Source organism: Dipteris shenzhenensis, chromosome 30 (assembly GCF_047967505.1).
Source record: "Dipteris shenzhenensis isolate YYH24624 ecotype China chromosome 30, Dip_SZ_1.0, whole genome shotgun sequence".
In the NCBI taxonomy this organism is placed as follows: Eukaryota; Viridiplantae; Streptophyta; class Polypodiopsida; order Gleicheniales; family Dipteridaceae; genus Dipteris; species Dipteris shenzhenensis.
This window is the reverse complement of record NC_141625.1, coordinates 19,081,190-19,102,804: the sequence shown is the minus strand read 5'-3', so window position 1 is coordinate 19,102,804 and position 21,615 is coordinate 19,081,190. Positions and strand designations below refer to the sequence as shown.

The following is a 21,615-nucleotide window of genomic DNA, read 5'->3' as shown; positions in this document are numbered from 1 at the left end:
TGCTCTTCTATAGCCACCAGTCGTAGTCGGTTAGACCCAATTGGGAGACCGACCCAATCGGCCCAAAACGGCTGACTGGAGATCGGTCACGAAATAGGCCACCGACCACACGTTAGAACCGTGGCATAGAATAGATCAACTAACTTACGGACTCCATTCGGCCCAGAGCCATCCGGGATCATCTGGGACTCCAAACGGACCCCGCAGCTCGAGAATGGGCTGCCTCGGAAAATGCTCCGTCTACCCTCAGTGCAGTCAGTCATGGGATGCCTTCTCGCACTTGCATGTAGCCTAGTTGGCAGTGTGCCAACTCTATCTGAAGCCGTCCAGCCATCAAGCCACACATGGCCCCCATCTGGTGTCCAAACCACGACCTACCGGATAACCAAGCTACCAAGCTACTCAAATGCCTTCTCCTCATATGGGAGGCTTACAAGTAGAGTTAGCTGGTTCTCGCGTAGTTACACGAGAGTGGAGCATTGATATCTAACACTTACAAGTAGAGTTAGCTGGTTCTCGCGTAGTTACACGAGAGTGGAGCATTGATATCTAACACTTTCATCAATGTGATATGGGCACGCAATCACAAACTCCATTGCTTTTAGCACGCCCGTGGATAACCCTCCACACACAATTTTTATAGATTTCACTTAAGTACACATCAGTTGTCCTTCTATCTTCATGCTCTAGGGAAAACTCATCACAATGAGAGAGAAAACCAATGTGACACGATTGAATGCAAACTCTTATTGTCGTAGCAATGCTGATGATAGTAAGATGCACAACCTTACCATTACACAAGAGTGTGACTCTTGGTCTGGACATGTTCATCATGATTAGACATAAGGCCTTGGCGCAAAAAGTGCATCAGTGAAGACTCCTTATTGTCGTGTGCACACATGCACCTAGTTTTCAATCTGCTGTTTTCAAATTGAAACTCATATTTTCTTGATATTGATTTTCTTCTATTGGACAACAAGCTAGACGTTTGATCAAATGGATGTTCTGAAGGTTGTACCACTTGGGAAAACCTCGTACAGGATTTATTAAAGTGAATGTCGAGAACATCTTTGCAATGTAAAAATAAACATTGAACATGTACATTAAGGAAGATGCTGATACAATGCTCTGAGAAAAGGATTGTCCTCCAATATGACGAAGTCTATTTTAGATACTATGCTCTGAGAAAAGGACTACAAAGAAAAGTCGGTATGATGAAGTCTATGTATGGATCTACTGAGTAGACACTACTCGTAAACAAAAATGCCAAACGCATCCTCTTGCAGTAAGAAATACCCATTTCATCCTCCAATTAATTCTAGTTTACTAACACTGGCTAGCCAGAAATGTATTTGTCGATGCTTTTTCAGTAAGAATTGTATTTAGATTAGCTGTCAAACACCACTATGTTGAACATAATTTTACAAAATGGATACTGTTATTTCTCTACGGATGGACACTCCTTACCTCAATAATTTGCAAACCTCTTCCCACAACTGCAATTCGGTAATTCCACCTGCTCCACATAAATCCAAAAATTTGAATCTTTGATTGTGTGATAAGAAAAACTTGGTCAGTTAGGTGAAAACGCTTAAACAATAAACCATCATCTCTCATTAATCTAGACAAGATGAGATTGGACCCTACAATGCCACAAAAAGACCCAGCAACTAAACCAAATTCATTTCAAGAGTAAATGTAAAGGAAATCTCTACAAACCCAATGAGAAGTGTAAAGATGAAGAAGTCCCAATACAATTTCACTTTTTCCCGCACTAGCAAGAAATCTCAGAATTGAATGGAATTTGCAGAAACATTAGTTGTATACAATCTGAAGATGGCAACAAATACCAGAACGGAAAGACTCGACTGTAAACTGAAACTAAGGTTTCCTGGGAACGCCACCTCAACCCTGAAGGAGACTCACAGAAGAATGGAGATCCTCTACAAACTCTGGAAAAAGTTCTCTCTCTTGGCTGTAGCTGCTCTGGAGGATCCTTGCATGCTCACCCAGATGGCCATTAGTGTGTGTATAGTATCAGTCCATATTCTGGCCAGACTGGGAAGGAAGAACCTAGAACTCTCCATCGCCTCTGTACATCTGGCCCTCCAAATATGCCAAGCTGCAATGCTAGCCAGAATCTCCCATGAAGTGTCTACCGAGACATGAGCAGCTCTGAAAGGAGTGAAGGGAACATCTTGGAGAGAACAGACTCCACAGAGTGTCATCGTATAATGAAGGCTGAGTCTGAGTCATGTCCCTCGAAAAACACCTTAGGGCCAGTAAGAGATAACCATGCCACTGATCCCCAAGTCATGAAGAAGGGTGCTCTATGAAATATGCTAAAAATCCTCGTAACACTCTTCTAGATCGTCCTCACTTGTCTGCACTCCCAGACGCAATGCTGAACTGACTCAACTGTTGCGTGGCATCGAGGGCAAGTAGGGTTAGCCTCGAACCTGGATCTCCATAGGTTCAATGCAATCCCTCCATGAATAGAAGAGAGCGATCTTTCTATTCCTGAGGGATTTCTAGAGCCTCCTCCAAAAGTTTTTCTGCACCTCTCTAGAAAGCTGAAAACTATCCCAATAAGGAGCTCTAGAGGGCTTCCAACCTCTACTGCTAAGCCGAAATCTCTTGGCATTTCTGACTCTGTAACGAAAGAAGGGGATGCTCTTCTCTTGGTGCCCTTCATCAATCCATTCCCACTCTCCTAGGTCTCACTGCAAGAACTTAATGGGGGAACTACCATATAACTAGGGTCTCCTAGACCCAAGTGCCAGGAGAATAGGGTCAAGATCAAGATACCATGTGAGTCCGTGCCCCACTCCATGTAACCTGCAATCCTAACAGGCTCGAAGGCAACCTCCAAAAGAGTATCATCTGAAGATCTGATAAGTCTACCTCCCGATTGAACATCAAAGACAAGGGTCTCCTCATGTGCATCCCGCAAAGCAATAATTTGTAAAGAAATACCCGTCCCCGTGAAAGCTTCCAACCAAGTGGAATTTGTGATTGGCATGTCATCTATATCTATCCACTCTGCTGGTATGGATGCCTCTATTTGCTGCATCCTGACTGCACTCCCTCTGAGGTGGCCAACTGATAAGAGTCTTTGATCCTCTGGAAGCTTCCTAAAAGCCTTCTAGGCACTAATTTTGTACGAAGTACCCAATAGAGTGATCGGTCTCCACCACTGAGACACTAGAGCAGTCCTGAACTCCATGTTGGTGAAGGGTGCATCAAGTTAGACTATAATATCTCAAGTCACCAACATAGATAAGTGCTACCAAATAACAACTCGAGCGTCATCTCTGGCCTATGTGTTAGGATCTGCTGTACGAAGGGAGGCATAGAAATGTGTGGCTACCTGCAAGATGGCATCTGGATGTGTCTGTAAAACTCCGTCTGAGTCAACAAGCTGTGAAACCCTCTTCTTACTATGTTTGGGGCCAAGAGTAGAGAAGAACTCCTTGTTCACCCTACCCCCGTTAGAGTCTAAAATGACTCTCTCTCATGAAAGGCATACTCTGCTCTCTGATCTAACGGTGACTGCTGCTGAGCCCTTGCTGCAGCAAGGCGCTCCTAAACCCAAGCATCTGTAAGTCTTTTCTACTCTTCCCTTTGAAGAAACTGCTGGCGGATACCTATCTCTTGCCTGAGGATCTCCCCTATCCTGATACGAGCAACTGAATGATTAGAGGGCTGTAACTACATCTGACGAGGAAAGCTGCCCATCGTGCATGCGAGATACCCAAGTCTGCAACACTGCCTCTGTGAGGCCCTCCTTTGCATAGAAGGCATCTGGAATCTTGATACTGGTAGAGCGGCTTCTCACCTGAGCATCTTAAACCAACAAAACAACTCGAAAATGATCTGAAGTGGACACCCCAGGTGTAAAGCATACTGTCCCACCTCTGTCCAGAGCCCAATCATCCACATAAAATCTATCAATCCGTGCATGGATAGGCACCTGTAATCTCCTGTTCGACCGAGAAAATAGGAGTGACTATGTCTGAGTGGAAAGCATCATCATGTCAAGCATCTCTGCCACTGTATTGAAAAAGGAAGGCATCCCAGGTTGCTCTCTCTAGGGAATGGATACCAGCTTCCCTACCTCCTCTTTTGTCTATGGGCATTTCAACCATGTTGAAATCACCCCTAATGATCCAAGACTCTACAATGCATGACCAAGAAAGCAGCTCCTTCCATAGAAGGACATGGTCTCCTCTTGAATTGAGGGCATAGAGATTTAAGAAACCAACCTTACGTCCACCAATCAAAAGAATGATCCACTGAGCTCTAGAGGGAACTATGATCCCATGTCCAATCACTAAGGGGAGCATCGAAGAAGAAACAGAAATGCAAGTACCTCCCCTAGTACCCAAGGCAGGTGACCAAAAGGTATGGCCTAAGAGAAGCTTATCCGACTTGGCACAATCCTTGACATCCAGTTTGTGTTTCTGAATCATAAGAATATCAATGGGGCCCCCAGTAACACCTGGATGAAGTTGGCCACGAATCAGTTGCTTGTGGTGGCGGCGGCGAGATATACCTCCGAGACTCTAAATGTTCCAACAAACAATCCTCATCGGTGAGAGAAAGAGACCAGATGAAAAACCTTACCTGACCTAGTAGCGGAGACAATCCTCTCCTGAGAAAAATTCCTCCTATTAAGAGGAGGGAAGTCAACTGAGGAAAGCGCTCCCACACCTGCAGAAGGGGAAGCTCTGTCTACAGTGATTTGAATGACTTGCTCCCCAAAGGTAGAGGGTACAAACTCCTCCTCTAGCTTAAACTCTGCCATGTCTGCTAGAACTGCAAAAGAATTCTTGCTTGATGCTTCTGGCGTAGATGTGCGGAGGATCCCTCCTACGAATGATGCAGTGACAGCGATAAACCCCTTGCCTCTGTCAAGAGGTGAAGAAAGAGGAGCCGTCCCTAATAATAGGACTTCCCATTCCATGAGTCTTTGCGTCCCATTTTTACATTTCTTTCCATGTAACTAACTGTATTCCGATCCACATAAATGTCGTCTAAGCGATTAAGATGTGTCCCAAGTTTCGAAAACATTAATTTATATTGCCCTACCCAATTGTTTTGGTGGCTTAAAAGGATTTCCATGTGACTTTGCTTCCCATTATTGCATATTATGGTGGAGCTGCAATTGCAGTTGCCATTTCACTTTGCCTAACCCCCCAATGGAACAAGAATATTTAGAAATAGATATTGTCTACAATCACTACTACAATCTGTTGGTATCCTCCAGATTGCGCTCTTAAGGATTAGGAGATTCAAAATCTCTCATTTTGAGGCTGAGGAAGTCAATGAAAATTTTTCTCTAGAGGAGCTCGATCCAACCATCAAGGAAATATCGGATGGAAAAATAGCTAGCAAGGATGTATTAGGCATTGAGTTCTATAAAGCTTTATGGCCTTGTAAGCTTGTGCAACTATAGGATGAATCAATTCGATTTGGTAGCCTCCCTAAGGAAGTCAACAAAGGAATCATTAGACTAATTCCTAAGGGAGTGCCTCTGATACAACTAGAGGATCTCACTATGCTCAATTGCAATTACAAAATATTTGCCAAGGCCTTATCCAAAAGACTAAGACAAGAGACAACATGCAATATTGGATTAGGGCAAAGTAGTAAGGGTTCATCAAAGGAAAGCACTTTTTTGTCACGATCATATCCATATGGGAAGGCAATAAATACACTATGAACACCCATCAAGATATCAGCTTCCTCAAAGTCAACTTTGATAAACCTAGGATCGGCTTGATGGAATTTTATTACTTAATCACTTCAAGACCTTGGTGTTCGCAAATCCTTTTTCTCTTACATTCAAATACTCTTCTCTAATTCAAATGCCAAAGTATATATTAATGTCTAGGGTTTCCCTGGGTTGCTCGATAGATGGAAGCTCCTCCACATGAATGTGTCTAAGCGGACATGAGCAACCTCATCAACACAAGGAACTAGGAAATGAATATCTCCTGCCTATAAGGAAGGGTCCAAGGCGCCATCATTACCCTCCTGAGGTGGAACTGGCTCACGAACTGTGACTGGCACCCAACGTGGGACAGCTGGAATAGGACGTGCTGACGGTCTTGGTCATGCTGTAGAAGAAGATCGAAAAGGAGAGCTATAGCCGACGTTCCTGGGCGAGAGGTGGAAGGTCGAGCGACATGAGAAGTAAGAGGATGTGCAGTAGATCGTGAAGAAGGTCTAGTCGAGGTGGTGCTATGAGGTGCTACACCCGTGGACCTTTCAGGCCTTTTCTTTTTTCTCTTCCTTTGGCAATCTCTGGCAAAGTGCCCAGGGGTCCTGCAAATCCTACACTGATCCTGTCTCCTAGCGATCTCGACTCTCTGCCTGAGGAATGAGCCATTTGGATGCTGGAGCATGATGTGGTCATCCGTGATGTTAGGGTCAGAGACAATGACCCTAACACGCGGTGCCCCATCTGACCTGATTGTCTCTGCGACTGAAGAAGGCATCCCAAGGAGGGGGGGATCTCAATGACCATCTTGAAAGCGGCTACAATGGAAGATAAGAGTCAATGGTACACCTGAGGGAGGCCGGGGAATCTGATGAAGAGTAAAGTTGTCCGGCTATTCTCCTCCACAGGGTCAAAACCCAATGAGAAGGGCGTCAAGAAAATCCTCTTGGAGCTCAGTGCTAAGGGACTGGCCTGAAGCACTGTACCTGCTGCATCTGGGGAGTTAAAAAAAACCTAGAAGAAACCTCGACCAAGCAGACGAACATCTGTGAGGTGCCCTGCGAGGTTTCCAGGTAAAGTGGAGAGCATCTAGTCCTTGGCCTGTAACCTGGAAGGGTGGGACCCATGGTTGCGAGCAAAGAATGATGTCGAACTCTCCTGTTGTGTCTTTTTTGAGCTGCTGCAACTCATCTTTTGAGAATGTAACAGTTTCGCGGATGGGGGAAGTAGACGAGGATTCGTTGAAGGCTGAGCCATCGTCAATCGAGGTAGAAAGGTTGACTCGAACACAATAATAATCCGTCCGCTCTTGAAAAAGCTGCCAGAGATGAAGCCCGGGGGCACAGGAAGGCGGAAAGGGAAGGAGAGGAGGCAGACGGAGGCAGGGTGGGGACTCAAGGGCGGGGGACAGGGAGGGAGGCCAGGAGAGGAGAAAGAAGAGGCTAGGAGAGAAGAAGGAAGAGCCGGGAGAGGAGGGTGAAGGGGCAGGGGGGAGGGAGCTAGGAGAGGAGTGTGAAGGGGCGGGGGAGAGGGGGCCGGGAGAGGGGAGTCGAAGGGCGGGGGGGAGGCGGGAAGGGGGGCGGCGGGATGGGGCAGGGAAGGGGTGGGAAGGGCAGGCCAGGGGGGAGGGGGATTGGGGGCGGGAAGGGAGGGCAAGGGGGGAGGCGGGAAGAAGGGGGGGGGCTGAGGGCAGGGAGGGAGAGGGTGGAGGGCAAAGGGAGGGAGAGGGTGAGGAGAGGCTTGCGAGGGAGGGCTGAGAGGGAGAGGGAGAGGGAGAGGGAGAGGGCCGAAGGAGAGGGAGGGGCAGCAGCTCCAGTCACTCATGAAGCTTGTTTTTGGAGTTGATGAAGCTCACCTGGAAAACACCTTTCACCTACACGGTATTTACAACTGCATTATCTGCCTTACGTAAGGGTAAATGCCCTGGTTCAAATGGATTGACCCCCCTCCTTCATTGCCTTGTGGGAGGGCATTACTAATCAGGTTAACTCTTTAGAACATATCCAATTCTAGATTATGTCTTCTTCACTTATTGAGAGCCTCATTCACCTTATCCGTAAGGGATAAGGTGAACTTTAGCGACAAATCAACCCTACGGATGAAAAAACAATCCATTAATTTGATAGGGAAAGAGTAAAGAAGGTTGCTACTTTTCTTGACATGCTTGAACTTCAAAACTAGAATTATAAGGATAAACTCTATACAAGCTTGTAAGGATAAAAAGACAACATTCATAACAAACTTGAGCTGCATTTCAACACTAACCAATGCTATCTAAAGCAATTGAAAATCAGGCATTAAAGGAACTATTACCTTTAAGGAAAAACAAGGGACATAGGGGGAAATCTCAATACATGTATTAAGTAAGGTGAAGCTCTGGTGAAATAGATGGAGACCTTTACAATCATTACACAAAAGATTTCTGATAAAATGGTAAGGAGAGAAGCAGGAATATCACCCAGCTGTACTAGCCTAGTCTGTAGCATGAAATTGTCTTATTTTGAAATTTGCATGGGGGTCGTTAAGAACCTAGTATTTTTCTTCTTTGTTTTATTCACAAGTCCTCAAATACGTTTTTTTTTTTTGGGGGGCAAAGAAAGGAAACTTCTATTAATGCTTGGGAAAACACCCATACAATCAGCTACAAGAAAAGGGCTGATGATAAATACAAGTAGAAAAGACTGGTTACGGACTGCCGGCAATCCCAGCTCCCTGCCTAGGGACTATCCGGAATAGGGCTAACAGTCAAGACGGAGGCCTATACATCCAGCGGATATCTCCCGCCGAAAAGGTGTAGAATATGCATGTAGGCCAGCCTTGCAAAAACGTTCCCGCCGCTCGGCAGTACCTCATGATCCTGGGACGCCGCACTCCCAGCAGGCACGCAGAGCAGGCACGCAGAGTGAAGATGATGTCCTGCCAAATGACTACCAGTGTAGCCGCTGGTGGAACCTGTTGCCACTTGACTGCAGTGGGCGACCCAGATGTTCCAGGCAGTGATGCTGGCCACTGCCTCCCACACTCTATCCTCTGGTAGCGGCTGCGGGCGAGTGCGGGATGGTGGTACGGCATCAAGGAACTCCATCTGGAAGACTTGCTTACCGTGAATCTTGTATGCCGACAAGACCGGATCAATGGCAAAGGGGGGCGTACTCCTTCCCACCACGACTCGGGGATCACTGAGACGAGCTCTACCATGCGTAAGCCTGCTTTGAACAGGTGTGCGAGTGACTGTGCTCTAGCCTATGTATTCCTGGAGAGGCATCTCCAGGCCCCAAAGGATCTCGCTGGGCCGCTGTCCCACTCTGCCCATCCAATGTGCAACCTCTGTCCTAGCATCCGACCATCCATGTCCCAAGCCTTCGGGTGCCAGAGAAAAGGTGTCTCTCGAACTCCTCTCTGCAGGAAGGGCTGGTCCGAATGAGTCCTTCTGAAACCCTGCGCCACACCTTGATCAAGCTCCTCATGAAGGGGGATCCTCTCCCTGTGATGAGCGGCGCCTCCGAAAAAATCCACATGTAGGACTGCTGCCATTGTCCACCTATCCGGGGGGTGTTCCTGAGAAGTCCCTTCTGTAGGAGGAGCTTCCAAGGCTCTGTGCCAAGAGTGAGCCCCTGAACCACCAGCTTGCTGAGGAGGGCCCGGCTTTGCATCTCGGGGTCTATGATCCCCAAGCCACCCTGAGCCTGTGAAAGGATCACCGTTTGCCATGCCCTGGTGTTTCGTGTGCTATCCGAACCCGCCCATAGGAAGTTTGCAACAGTCGTCTGAGCTGTCCCAAACAACCCCTATGGAAGCACCGGCAAGATGCGATGTACCAGGACGTAGCAAGTAAAACCTGGTTGGTCACAAGGGCCCTGCCTGCTAAGGAGAGTTTGGCCGAGCTCCAATATAGAAGCTTGCGCCAAGTGCTCTCTAGAACCGGGGCAATCTGTTGCTCTTTCGTGATGTCCAACCCCACTTGACACCCTAGGTACCTCGCGATCTGTCCACGTGGGATCCCTGAAGCCGAGACCTGCCCCCCAGTATCGGATCTCTTGGACCTCCTCCATACCTTTGAAGAAACCTAGAGAGTCGGTCCACTTGATCCGCGCCCTAATGCCTCACAACCGACCCTCTTGAGGCTCGCCACTGACCCCTCCAAAAATAGAGCTGTGTCATCCGCAAAATTTGAGTCCCAGCAGCTCCTTGTCCTACCGAATCGGGAGCCTCATGCCCCAGCAGCTCCTCCTCATGCCGAATCAGGAGCCTCATGCTTGAAAGACCAGCAGCCTTGCATAGAAAATAGCCCATGGCCTCCACCACGAAGAGGAAGAGGTAAGGATAGCAAGAGGCTAAGTCTCCTCTCTAGCCCAATCTACTGCCTCCTAGAACATGAGAATGTTATCCAAGATGCTACATTCTTGGACAAAACCGGTCTATGTATCGTGGATGATATCTGGAAGGTGGGGTCTCAGACGTTTACAACGAAGTAGACTGGGATTTTTTAGAGGGTACTCTATCTCGCTTTGGTTTTTTAGATGCATGGATTAGAGGAGTATCCTCTCTCTACAGATCAGCCCATAGCCAGCAGGTGCTTATTGGGGGGTTAAGAGGGGACAGATTTCAGATCTCTAGATCAGTTCGCCAGGGTTGTTCTCTTGCCCCTTTTCTTTTTCTGTTTGTGGCAGAAGCTATGAGTATCTACCTTAGATCTCAAGCTGATATATATGGGCTGAGGCTTCCTCACCACCGGGAAGAAGAGCTCTTGGGATAGTGAGTTGGTAGATGACATAATTGTTTTTTTGGATGCCTCCCCCAGGACACTCACTTCCTTTCGGACAGCCTTGGATTTATTTTGCACGGCTACATGTGCGCACATTAATTGGCATAAATCCAATGGTTTTTGGATTTGCGATGATGACACCCCGGATTGGGGTAATGATATTGGTTTCACTTGGGTACTGAGGGGTGTCTCTGTCAGATATTTGGGCTGCCAGGTTGGGGTGGGCATTTCTCCTTCACAACAGTTTGCTCCGGTGTTGGAGAGCATCAGAAGAAAGCTCCTTTTCTGGAGCTCAGCCAAACTTGACTTGGCATCTAGAGCGGTGGTGGTGGTTAACCAGGTTCTGCTAGCCACAGCATGGTTTGTATGCTCTTGTTGGTGCCACTCTAGGGATTGTATCACTCAGCTTAAGAGGCTGGTATGAAACTTTTTATGGAGTGGTCTGGATGGCATAATTGATGTTACAGCCAGGGTGGCTTGGGAGACCTTGATTCTTCCTACAAGAGAAGGGGGTTTGAATATCATCGACCCGGATCTACAATGCAGAGCCTTACTCTGCAAGGTCGTTGTGAGAGGACTTATGCCAAGGCAAGAGCCTTAGAAGGATTTCTTTATCAGATGCATACAGTCTTGCACGCCCACTTCAGGAGAGGATTGGACACACAGTACCAGATGGGATGTTCCGGCCACTCTCTTCAAGGCTGCTCATTCCTCGGTTAACTCTCCTTGGGAGGTTTTAGCTAGCATTGAAGCATGGCACATTTGGAGAGCTAGATGCATTGAGGCTATGGAGGGTTCTCAGGTTCACCCTTCTCAGACCTTGGCCAGTACTTGGACAGATACGGTAGACACTCTGATGGCCATATGGGCGACCATGCAGGGATCATCTCGAGCAGCCTCCTCCAGGAGAGTTACTTTTCTCAAGGATTGGAGAGACTCTCCCTTCTTTGCTGAGACTTCTACAGGGTTGAGTTGGCATTTTCAGCCTCAGCCTTGGTTTCTTTCTACCTCATTCTTCTGAGGTGTTTTTTATTACATGCCTAGCATGTTGTATTTCCGCACAGAGCTTGCTCTAGTGAGTTTCTTTCTTACTTAATAGAAGTCTCTTTTTTGCCCAAAAAAAAAAGACGCAGACTCAAGACCTTGGCCAAGATCTTGTATGCAGTGTCCAGTAGGGTGATCGGCCTCCATTGCCGCATGTCCATCCTGTCCCCTCCTTTTGGGAGCAAACAAATCCAGCCGCAACTCACAGACAGTGGGAGAGAACCAGTGTCAAATATCTCCTGACAGGCCCATAGGAGAGGGGCACAGATATGCTCTGAGAAGAAAGGAAAGAAAGTCAAAGTCAGACCATCCTCCCCTGAGCACTTTTGAGGGGGAAGGGCCTTGAGGGCTTCCCAGAGCTCCTCCTCCGTGAAAGGAGCCTCTAAACACCTGCTTAGGTCTGAGAGACCATTGCTGGAACCTGCTCCCACACCGCCTCTCTGGCCACAAGGAAAACTGGGGTCCCCTCCTTTGATTGAAACACCTGCCTATAGAAGTCTGTAGTCATCTACAGAATGTCCTGGGGACCCGTATGCACCTGACCAGATGCATCTCTCAACCGTTGCATCTACGTGCCTGCTGAACGTGGCTTGGTGAATTGGAAGAAATGTCGCGTCATCCTGTCCCCCTGATGCACCCATCTAGCCTGTGAAGAGTGGTATGAGAGCTTCAGCCCTTTGTATCTCCATATTCTGCAAGGTCAATCTCGCAGCCTCATATCTCTCGATGAGCCACTGCAACTCAGGTTCCTGTTCTCTGAGGTACTCTATGGAGGCCAAGTCCCTCCGCAGGGCACTCTTTCTCTTTTGCAGGGTATGCAGCCTCCTAAGTGACTGCGGCTGCAGCTCTGTGCTACTCCTCTAGACTGCCTCTGCTACCCAGGCTGCCCAACCTACTGGGGGTCCTTCCTTGGGATGTTGGTAGATCGCCACAATGGAGAGCTGGACCTCCACCTCTTGAAGCAGGTTGTCTGGGATGCAAATCCTCCCCTGGGGGAGATTCGGATGGGGCTGCTCTAGCTAAAGAATAATTGGAGAATGATCAGACATCGTTGTACCTGCTAAGATGCCAGTAGATTCCACTCTGTGCATAGCCCAGTCCCCCACATAGAAACGATCAAGGCACTCCAGTAGCCTGTTGTGCCTCCTCTGCCCAAAGGACAAGTGTAGGCTGCCTGGAATCCTAGTAAACTCTGCCTCCCGCTAGGGGTCTCAACCACAAATCGCACACACAAACTGTTCCCTGTACTCCTCTCTGTTGCTGGCATCTCAGAGAACAAAGACCCCACTTGTTTATCCTCCGCATTCTCTAGATTGTTGAAGTCACCTCCTACAATCCATGCATCGACATCTGGAAGACACTCAGTCAAGCGTCTCCAAAAGGCTGGCTCGGGCTGTCTACACATTGGTGCATAAATGTTCATGACCTCTATCTTGAGACCTCCCGCCTAAAGGCCCATTCACATTGCCCTGCCTGCGATCAGCTCTCCCTGGTCGAAGACCTCAGTCGCCACTTTGCGAGGCTGAGATACACACCCCACCGCCCCTGTCGACTGCTGGGGACCAGACCTCAGGCCCCCTTCTGGGGAGGAGATGGTGACGACGTGCAATATCTGCCGCAGTGAACATGTTCTCCTAAATGAGGAGGAGGTCGACTGACCTCCCTACCACTGCTCGCTGCAACTCCTGGCGCAGAGTCAGGCACTGTAGTGGCTGACTACGTGCATGATCATGGAGTCCATGCACCTTCCAACTCACTACTGTCTAGCTCATGAGGAAGATGTCGAAGGGAACAAGGCTCGCCTATGTGTGGGAGCTTGTTCTAAGAATCGGGACTTCTGTGATTTCGAAGGTAGTGTGTGTCCGTGCCTCTACGAACCAAAGCGGCCACCCGCTCAATGCCCACCTTCCGAGCCCACCGCATCATGAAGGAGAAATCTGCCCCGAACGCTTCTGCACACTGCTGTAGCATATAGTGTTGCTATGTCGGATGAATCTTGGCTTCTTGGGGCAGCCAGATCACTCCTACTACCAACCCTAAGCCCGGTCTCTCTAGCATGAAACCAAGCTGGAAGAAAGTTGACGAACCATATACAAGCCACAGGTCCAGGCCATATCCCATCCACTCGTCCATCATGCGGGACAGCTGCTCCTCTATCATATCATCAAACATCTCTGGCGTCCATCTCTCCTCTCCTGTGGAGGCAAACTCTATAACCCAAAATCACGCTGAAAGAGCCACCCTTTCAGGGCTGTAAAATCAGAATTGTCAAATCGTGAGATAGAGGATAAGCATCTGGAATAGCTAGATAGTTCCACGGCCCCAAACGCCAGAACTCCCGCGGCAAGGGGAGGCCAGGTCTCGATTTCAGGTCCGAGCCCTGCGAGTGGGTCCTGCTACCCCAACTCCTGATGTGAGGCTGTGGTCCTCTGCTCGTGGACTCTTGCCTATTGGGCTAGGAGAGGGGCTGTGGTAGGAGTTGGGACCCTTGCCCTTGCCCTTGGGAGGGGTGGATCGCTCTACTCTATAGAGAGGAGCTGGGGGGGGGGAGGGGGGGGGGGGTGATGAAGGTGATGACCTCTGGAGGTGCTAGAGGAGGGGAGAGGGGAATGGCGGGGGGAGAAGAAGGGGGATCCAGAGGGCGACGGGGATGGGGGAGGAGGGGGGGGAAGGGGGATGAATCTGGGGGGGAGGGAGGGAGGGAATGGGGGGGAGGATCCACTGACGATGAAGGCGGCTGCGTAGGTGGCCCTAAGAGGGTCTCTCTGAAGGAGCGTCTGCCATTTGTATCTTCGGACCCTGAGGAAGCGGTGGAGACTGCGTGTCTGCGTGCTTGCAGGGTCCTGTGCTGAAGCAGGAACCTTCCCTGTCTGCAAGGGGGGACCTGTAGGTGAGTCTGCTATCTGCTCTGCCAGAACGGAGGAAGATGACTCGCACTCCAAATGCTCCTTCTGCGTCTGGCTCTCTGTCTTCTATTCTTAGGGGTCCGTTTACTCGATTTTTTCTTGCTTTTTACAGGGGATCCACTTGCCCTCGAGGGCATCACTCAGGGTGTATGTGACTCCTGCTGGGTCTGCCTGGGGACACGATGCTCCCTCTGCTCTTGCCTCTCTCACCTAAGAGACCTCCACCCTCTGCCTAAGTGTCCCCCCATCCAGCGTCTCAAGAAGGATCAACTCCCGGAGGGCCTCCGGGTGCTCGACAACTAGCGTAAGCTTGGGAACTCCATCATCTGCTACTACTGAAGCTGTCGTAACTTGTGGGGACTCCAGCCCTATACCAAAGGCTCCCCTATGGAAGGAAGGATAGAACCAAGAACGGGATACATGGTGTGTCGTGTCCATATCCTCCACTTTGAAACCGACGTACCAAGGGATAAGATAAACTAGGTGTGGTCCCAGGAAAATCGGACTCTGCTCCACGAGGGCTTGGGTGCTGACAAGGGAGCTCAACTGGAGCACAAAGACACCCCTCCCGTAGATAGTAACCTCCTAAAATTGGTCACCCTCGAGGGCTAAGCTCGCCTGGAGCCACTCACAGATTTGCCTTCTCAATGGTGTCAAGCCGATTATCCGGCCTACCACTGCTTTGTTTTGGAGAGATTGAGCTGTGTGCTGAACTTGTTGCTTGTCCGAGGGGGACAGACAAATCTTCACAGCTCTGGGAGTCGAGGAAGCTGCCATGAGAGCTCCTCTGGCCAGACCAAACGGTCACCGTCAAGATCCAACTCCCCGCCAAACAATCACTAACGTTGTGCTACCACAAGGAGAAAGAAAACAAAAACCAGCCTGCAAGAGAAGTGCAGACTGCGGGATGCATGTGCAGTCCAAAAAACTAAGCTTGACTTCAGCGCGCCCCACTCCCAAAGTTCTTGAAGTAGACGTCACCCAAAAATCTGCCGCGCCAAAAGAAGTGCCTGTGTTTTGAAGCCGGAATCCACTTGCTGTGACGTGACTGAAAAGAGGTCCTCAACCTCTCCCGAGACTGCCACGACTCACTTGGGGGGGACCTTCTTGAGCTTGCCACAGTACGTGCATACACCCTTCTCCAGCCGCCTTTGATGATGAAGCTCACAGGAAAGGCCACCCCCTTCCCTTACTCTGTTCGACCAGCAAAACGGGGGGGGCTGCAGACCACCTATACTTAGCGGCTTGGGCCACCCAAGGCACGGGGGGAGCACACTGCTCCTCCGCCCTCTTGCACCACCCAAGATGGTGGACTGTTGACCAAGGGGTCTCAGAGCTCCCGGGCTCACGCGCACGATTCGATGCAGTGCAGGAGCACGAGGAGGGGCGGGAGTGCCACACAATCAGCTGCTCAAGCCACCGGGTGGCTATGCAACCTGCCAGGCTCAACGAAGACCAAGGAACGGTTGTGGGAGTGCGGAGCAGGAAGGAGGGTGGCGATGGCGAGGGGAAACAAGGGGGTGGAAGGGATTTGAGGTGGACCAATGGGATTGCTCCTTTGTGTGGGGTGATTGCCATGTCGAGGTTGCAAATAGGCATTCATGAGGAAAGTTGTCATTGGCTCTCCTCTTACATAGGCGGCCACCCCCCCACGCTCCTCCCCCATTTTAACCCACACTTGACACTACCCCAGTCCTCTTGCCACTTGTACTTGCCCCAAATTTACACCTTATTTGCCTCAATGCCATGGTGGGTCCCTATGGGCAAGATTATCTCTTGCTTTTGGCCTATTGGTTAGTCTGCCCGGGCAGCAGCTCCAGCAGCTCACGAGCAAGGGACATCACTTCTCGCTGATGTAATCTTTTAAGTTCGTAGCAGTCCCAGGTTGCTAATGGGGTCTTCTTGGTCAAGAGTATCCAAATGCGAATTATTATTCTCAGTAGAGGTAGTAAATATAATGATGTATCTAATGATTATTATCATGGGCTGGAGTATGAAAGTTAAGGTGTAAGTTGACTTGGAAAGAAATAACAGACAGAGCACGAACTACAGCAAGCCAAGTATGCGGACAGCCTCAAGCTATCAGATTTCATGCAGCAAAAGTTGAGCAATTTAGACATCAAAGAACCACCAAAAAGAAATAAGAAGCCCCATAGCTAGAAATGAAAATTTTAAGATTGAGAAATTGGAGATCGAGACATGCGAAGGAGCATTTGGAATATTTCATGCTTCCTTTTAAAGCACAAGGTATCTTCTCACAGATAGATGCACTACAAAACAAAACACAATGTCTTGAAGGTGTTCTAATAAAAACACAGAACAACAATGTCTTGATATTCATCAAAAGCGGAGGGATATTATCCTATGTCATTATGGAAGGCACCCTATGGAATTGAATCTACATTATGCTCTTATAAATCATGCTGGTCTCTCTGTCTTCCTCATAGCCCATTTGGCCTTCCACGTGTTTATAAACCTTACTTTCTTTCTTTCTCTCATTGGATTGCATTCCCTTCCATCCCTCTTGGTGTCGATGGAAAATATCTAGCATTCACACTTGCAACCAAACTAAATTTTTTATTGGAGCATGACCATGAATGCGTGCACCGCCGTGGGGAAGAAATATGTAAGATAGCATATGCATTCAATAAAAGAGACTTCATTTTCTTGTGGAGTTACAGGAAATATACAAGTTAAGGGGTATACAAATACCCCTGCAGTGCACGCATATGCTATATCTGGTTTTTACTCATGGTAACTATAATGTGATTGCTGGTAAGGCTTGTTTCGAAGAGTCAATAGAACATTTTCTCATTATCCCGCCAAATTTGCTGCATTCCGAGTGCAATTGGTGATAGTGACAAATCAAATTGTTGGGCTACTTTTTGCACTTACAGGCAACGGGCCTCACTGTGATTCGGCTCCTAATTTGCCAAGAGGAAATATTAGACTTCATAGATGGCATAGCACTCTTTGTGGAGGGCACGACATCGAGTCTAGATGGAGTCTGGGGAGCCCTTGAGGTGTATTGTGTGGCATCTAGGGCTAGGATCAATTGGACCAAATTAGTCAATTTCCCCGTGTCAACTAAGGAGCCTTAGGGGACCCCATGGTTGCTCTTGGATTCCGTTGAATCGCATGAGGTCAAACAACAAGGTATCTGGGATGCTAGGTGGGCATTGGCACCAGCGGAGCAACAGATTGCCCTTGTGTGGCATATACCTAGATGAGTCCAGGAACATGCCCAAACTCATCCTCTAAAAACACAACATAGTGCAGTTTCAATCTCATGATAGTCACTCATAAGGTTGAAAACAATAAACGCATTGGCACCAGCGGAGCGACAGATTGCTCCTGTGTGGGACAAGCTTTTGTATTGGATCTTGGCCAAACTCTCTCTTACAGGGTGGCCCCTCATGGCCAACCAAATTCTTCTGGCTATAGCCTGGTATATAGCCTCGTGTTGGTGTTTTCATAAGGGCTGCATGGGACAGTGAGGTGCCACTGCTGCCTCCTTACCTTCACTTCTTAGCACACAACTTGCCTCTGCAACCACTGCAGTCCCCTCCATTTTCTTCTCCCTCCCACTCCAGCTCCGTTTTCCTCCTTCCATTAGCCTCCTTCCCCCCCTTGCCATTACCGAGACTCCATTTGCCTCCTTGCCCCCGCCTGCCGCCCCCCCCCCCCCCCCGGGGAACTACTCCCTCTCACCCTTGACCCCATCCCTTGCCTTATGTGCCCCTTGGCTGGCTGCTTTTCACTCCTGCTGGCAGTCCTCTCTGCCCACCAGCCCCTCTCTCTTTGCATGGAGGGCTGGTACTGGGACAATGCATTGGGCCTTTGGCCTCCTGTTTCCTTTTCTCCACGCAGTGTGTGTGAGAAACTTCCTCTTTGGCAAAAAAAAAAGGTGCGTTTGTGAGACTTCCTCTTTGGCAGAAGAAAAGATAGTTTCTCCCGTTCGGACAGCTCTAGCTCGTCGACATATTGCTCCTGCCACAGACTGGCCAACCCAGTCAGGCTGCCAACCGACCTGTCGCCGACCTAATCTGGCCCCTTCAGCCTATATAAGGCCCTGCCAAGCAGGTGCCTACTGTGTTGCTTATCTGCCGGTCTTTCTGCCTTGATACAAGGCCTAAACAGAACTGTCCAGCAGCTCATACTACTGCTGCTCTGTCGACCATGTGTGCTGACAAGGGTGGGCCAATGGGCATCCTAAGAAAATATAAACAAGGATCCTCTACTGCCAATCTTGCTGCCCACATGGCAGCCTCAGTCCATCTAGGTAGGTGTCAAGCCCCGTAGCTCCCAGAATAGGGAGACTCCCAGAAGATTGGTACAAAGAGGAGGACACATATAGTGAAATATTGACAAAGATCAAATCAACCTTGCCCAACATTGAATGGGTGAATGATGATGAGCAGGATGATGACGACTCCAGGCCAGCTTCTATTTTGCACTATAGAGGTCATGCAATCCTTACACTGAAGTCAAAAGATATGCGGATCAAGCTTCTTCGACAATCTTACAAGCTGAAGGGCACCAAAGTATGGATAGCAGAGGAGCTTACACAAACTCAACTCAAGATTAAGGCAACTGGATTAGCTAAAGTCAGGGCTGCTAGAAAGGATGGAAAATGGGCAGTTTACCGTGAAGGCGTAGCACTAATCAGAGAGTCTAAATCAAAACCAAAAGACTCTCAGTCTTAAACTGATGTATGGCTGTTTACTCTTCCAGAATATCATGTAGGTACTCTAAATAATAGGGGTTGCTTTTTGCACTCCTTGGGAGATGCCATGTGCCCTCCCTAAAGCAGATGTACTAGAGGTTTTCTTGTTGTCCCATAGACCTTTTGGTCTCCAGTGGACGTTAATAGACTTTCTTTCTTTCTTTCTCCTCATTTGGATGTTTACAAATGGGGCATTGACCCTACACTTCCAACATGATAGTCATAGGGTATGGTCCCTTGGCTATCCATTGACTAGTGGCAGGCTCCAGTTCCCATCATGAGATTGAAACAAGTCTATGCATTATGGTGTTTCTAGGTTGCTACCCAGAAACGTTTCTGGTGGCTCTGACTCATCATGGGCCAAATCAACATATTGGGTTCACCATGACCGCTCCTTGGTTCTCGCTTGAGTTGATGCCTCTCATGCTGAGCATGAGGCACCATCCTGGTCATTGATTTGGTCATGGTTCTACCATAAAAAGGTTGGTCCTCTTGCATTTATGATGCCCTCTTTTTGCAACCCTAAGCTAACTTTCGAGCAATGACTTTGTTACCTCAAACATTAAGGGTGTATTGTTCTCTTGTCAAAGCACCTCTATAGCTGAATGGCTACACAGCCCAAGCTTTCTCTGTGCTTCCTAAACTAAGGCTTGGATAAAAACGTTATAAATCTTATACACAGTAATTCTTACTAAAGCACCTCTCTTTCTCTATAAAGTGTAAGAAAGAAACATTATTGGCAGTATCACTCTATGACAAGTGAGATTCTGTCACTGTTTCCAATGTTATTTCAGCGAGTGAGATTCTGTCACCGTTTCCATAGATGGTCATACATACTCTTGCCATGCTGTGGGACAGATGCAATGGTGATTGTAGAGCAGCGAAGCGACTACATTTATGGGGTCGGGATTGTAACATTTACCTCACTTTCTCAAAGTACTGTATAAGGTGGCACCACATTGTAATTGTGTGCTGTATTTTGCTTACAAGAAAGCTGCCTTTTGTTTGGCACACCCCTTTCTTGTCATTTGTGACTTTAGAGTATACAGTATTTCATCTTCACGGCATGATTAAAAGAAACTCTAAAATATCCATAGATGTATTCATGTGGCCACACAGCTTTCAAACAATCTTTATATTACGATACTAATTGAGCAGATTTGTAAAACAGAGCTACCTGTTAAAACGTTCAACATGCAGAGCTGATGGTTCTGGTACATTGATGATAGAGTGACAACATTCTATTACAGAGCATTGTTGAATTGAGACCTCAAGGTGCCAACATCTAAGCCGTTGGTCCAGGCCGATGCTGAAAACCAAATGCCCATCAGTCCAGACACCTACAACGAAAACTGTGTCAGTTTTACAATAAACAAGCAATGACTTCAGAATTAAGGTGAAAGCCATCCTTAGAGCCAGAAAAGCCATTGAGCACTACCTTTTACAGCAGAGCTGTGTGCAGAAAATCTTGGTCCTTTAACAAGGCACACAATCTCTGATCTTGCAGGATTGGTTGAGTCACTGTGGCTTTTGATAACTGTGAAAGCAGCCACATGCAGTGCCTGGTCATCACCACCACTTACTACAGTCCACATACAACCTTCTTTATGTGTAATCAAACCCTCAACACTTTTAACGATGCTGACAGAGAGGGAATTGACACCAGACTGGTGAACTGACGGAAGAACAAACTGTGGATTCAGTATTCGAGGATGGCATTCTTGAGTATATTCAATTCTCAACTTTAAAGCAGTCGATACATAATCAGGAGCACAGTCAGGATGAATGTGTTCCAAAGTATTAGGTACTGTCTCATTGCTATCATTTAAAACCTCCTCTACATGGGTTTCCAAGTATTCAGGAGCCCTTTCCTCAGATTTTTGAGAGCTCAGTGTATTCTCTTCCTGACTGCAAGAACTCTTGGGACCCTTGCAAGGGGAAGTAGCCTGAAACCTGGGCTTCCTAAGGCCATTGGAGTGTACTCTTCTATCTACTGGCCAAGAACAAGAAGGATCATGTTCATTACACTCCAGTACATCATCCTTTGTGACTTTTTTAGTATATGATGCCTTTAAGCTTATATCGAAGCTACATTTTTCAACCATACTACCCTTGCTCTTCACCTCACTGGTAGGCCTGACTTGCTCATCTTCCTGTCTTCTGAGAAACCTCCAGCGCCGACCACCTTGGCTGCCACGCCCGCTTGGAGGACGTTGTATTTTTTCAGATCCTTTTCCTAGCTTTATGTGACTAAACTCGGCAACAAATTTAGTAATATCCCAAACTGCTATACTGCCATCTGTTGCTCCACTGAATACCAAGTACATGTCTGAGAAATCATCTGCACAAAACCAAGTACATTTGTTGCTCCACTGAATACCAAGTACATGTCTGAGAAATCATCTGCACAATGTCAAAGCTTATATGTCCAATTGTTTATACAAACCAT

General features: G+C 48.0%; 1 protein-coding gene across 2 annotated transcripts in view; it reads right to left on the bottom strand.

Moving 5' to 3' along the window:
• Nucleotides 1–678: 678 nt before the first annotated feature.
• The window catches only part of LOC147881804 (Transducin family protein / WD-40 repeat family protein), a 124,563-nt gene continuing 103,626 nt past the window's right edge, over nt 679–21,615 (bottom strand). Inside the window, exons 18-21 of one of the 2 annotated variants that reach the window (XM_087401683.1) lie at nt 20,605–21,507; nt 20,344–20,506; nt 1,468–1,516; nt 679–917 (exon numbers count right to left, since the gene is read on the bottom strand). In XM_087401683.1, coding sequence (XP_087257809.1) covers nt 906–917; nt 1,468–1,516; nt 20,344–20,506; nt 20,605–21,507 — 1,127 coding nt within the window. In that variant the 3' untranslated portion in view covers nt 679–905. Of the gene's footprint in view, nt 918–949; nt 1,517–20,343; nt 20,507–20,604; nt 21,508–21,615 lie in introns of those variants that run through there. The other variant, XM_087401682.1, reaches the window with a different exon arrangement.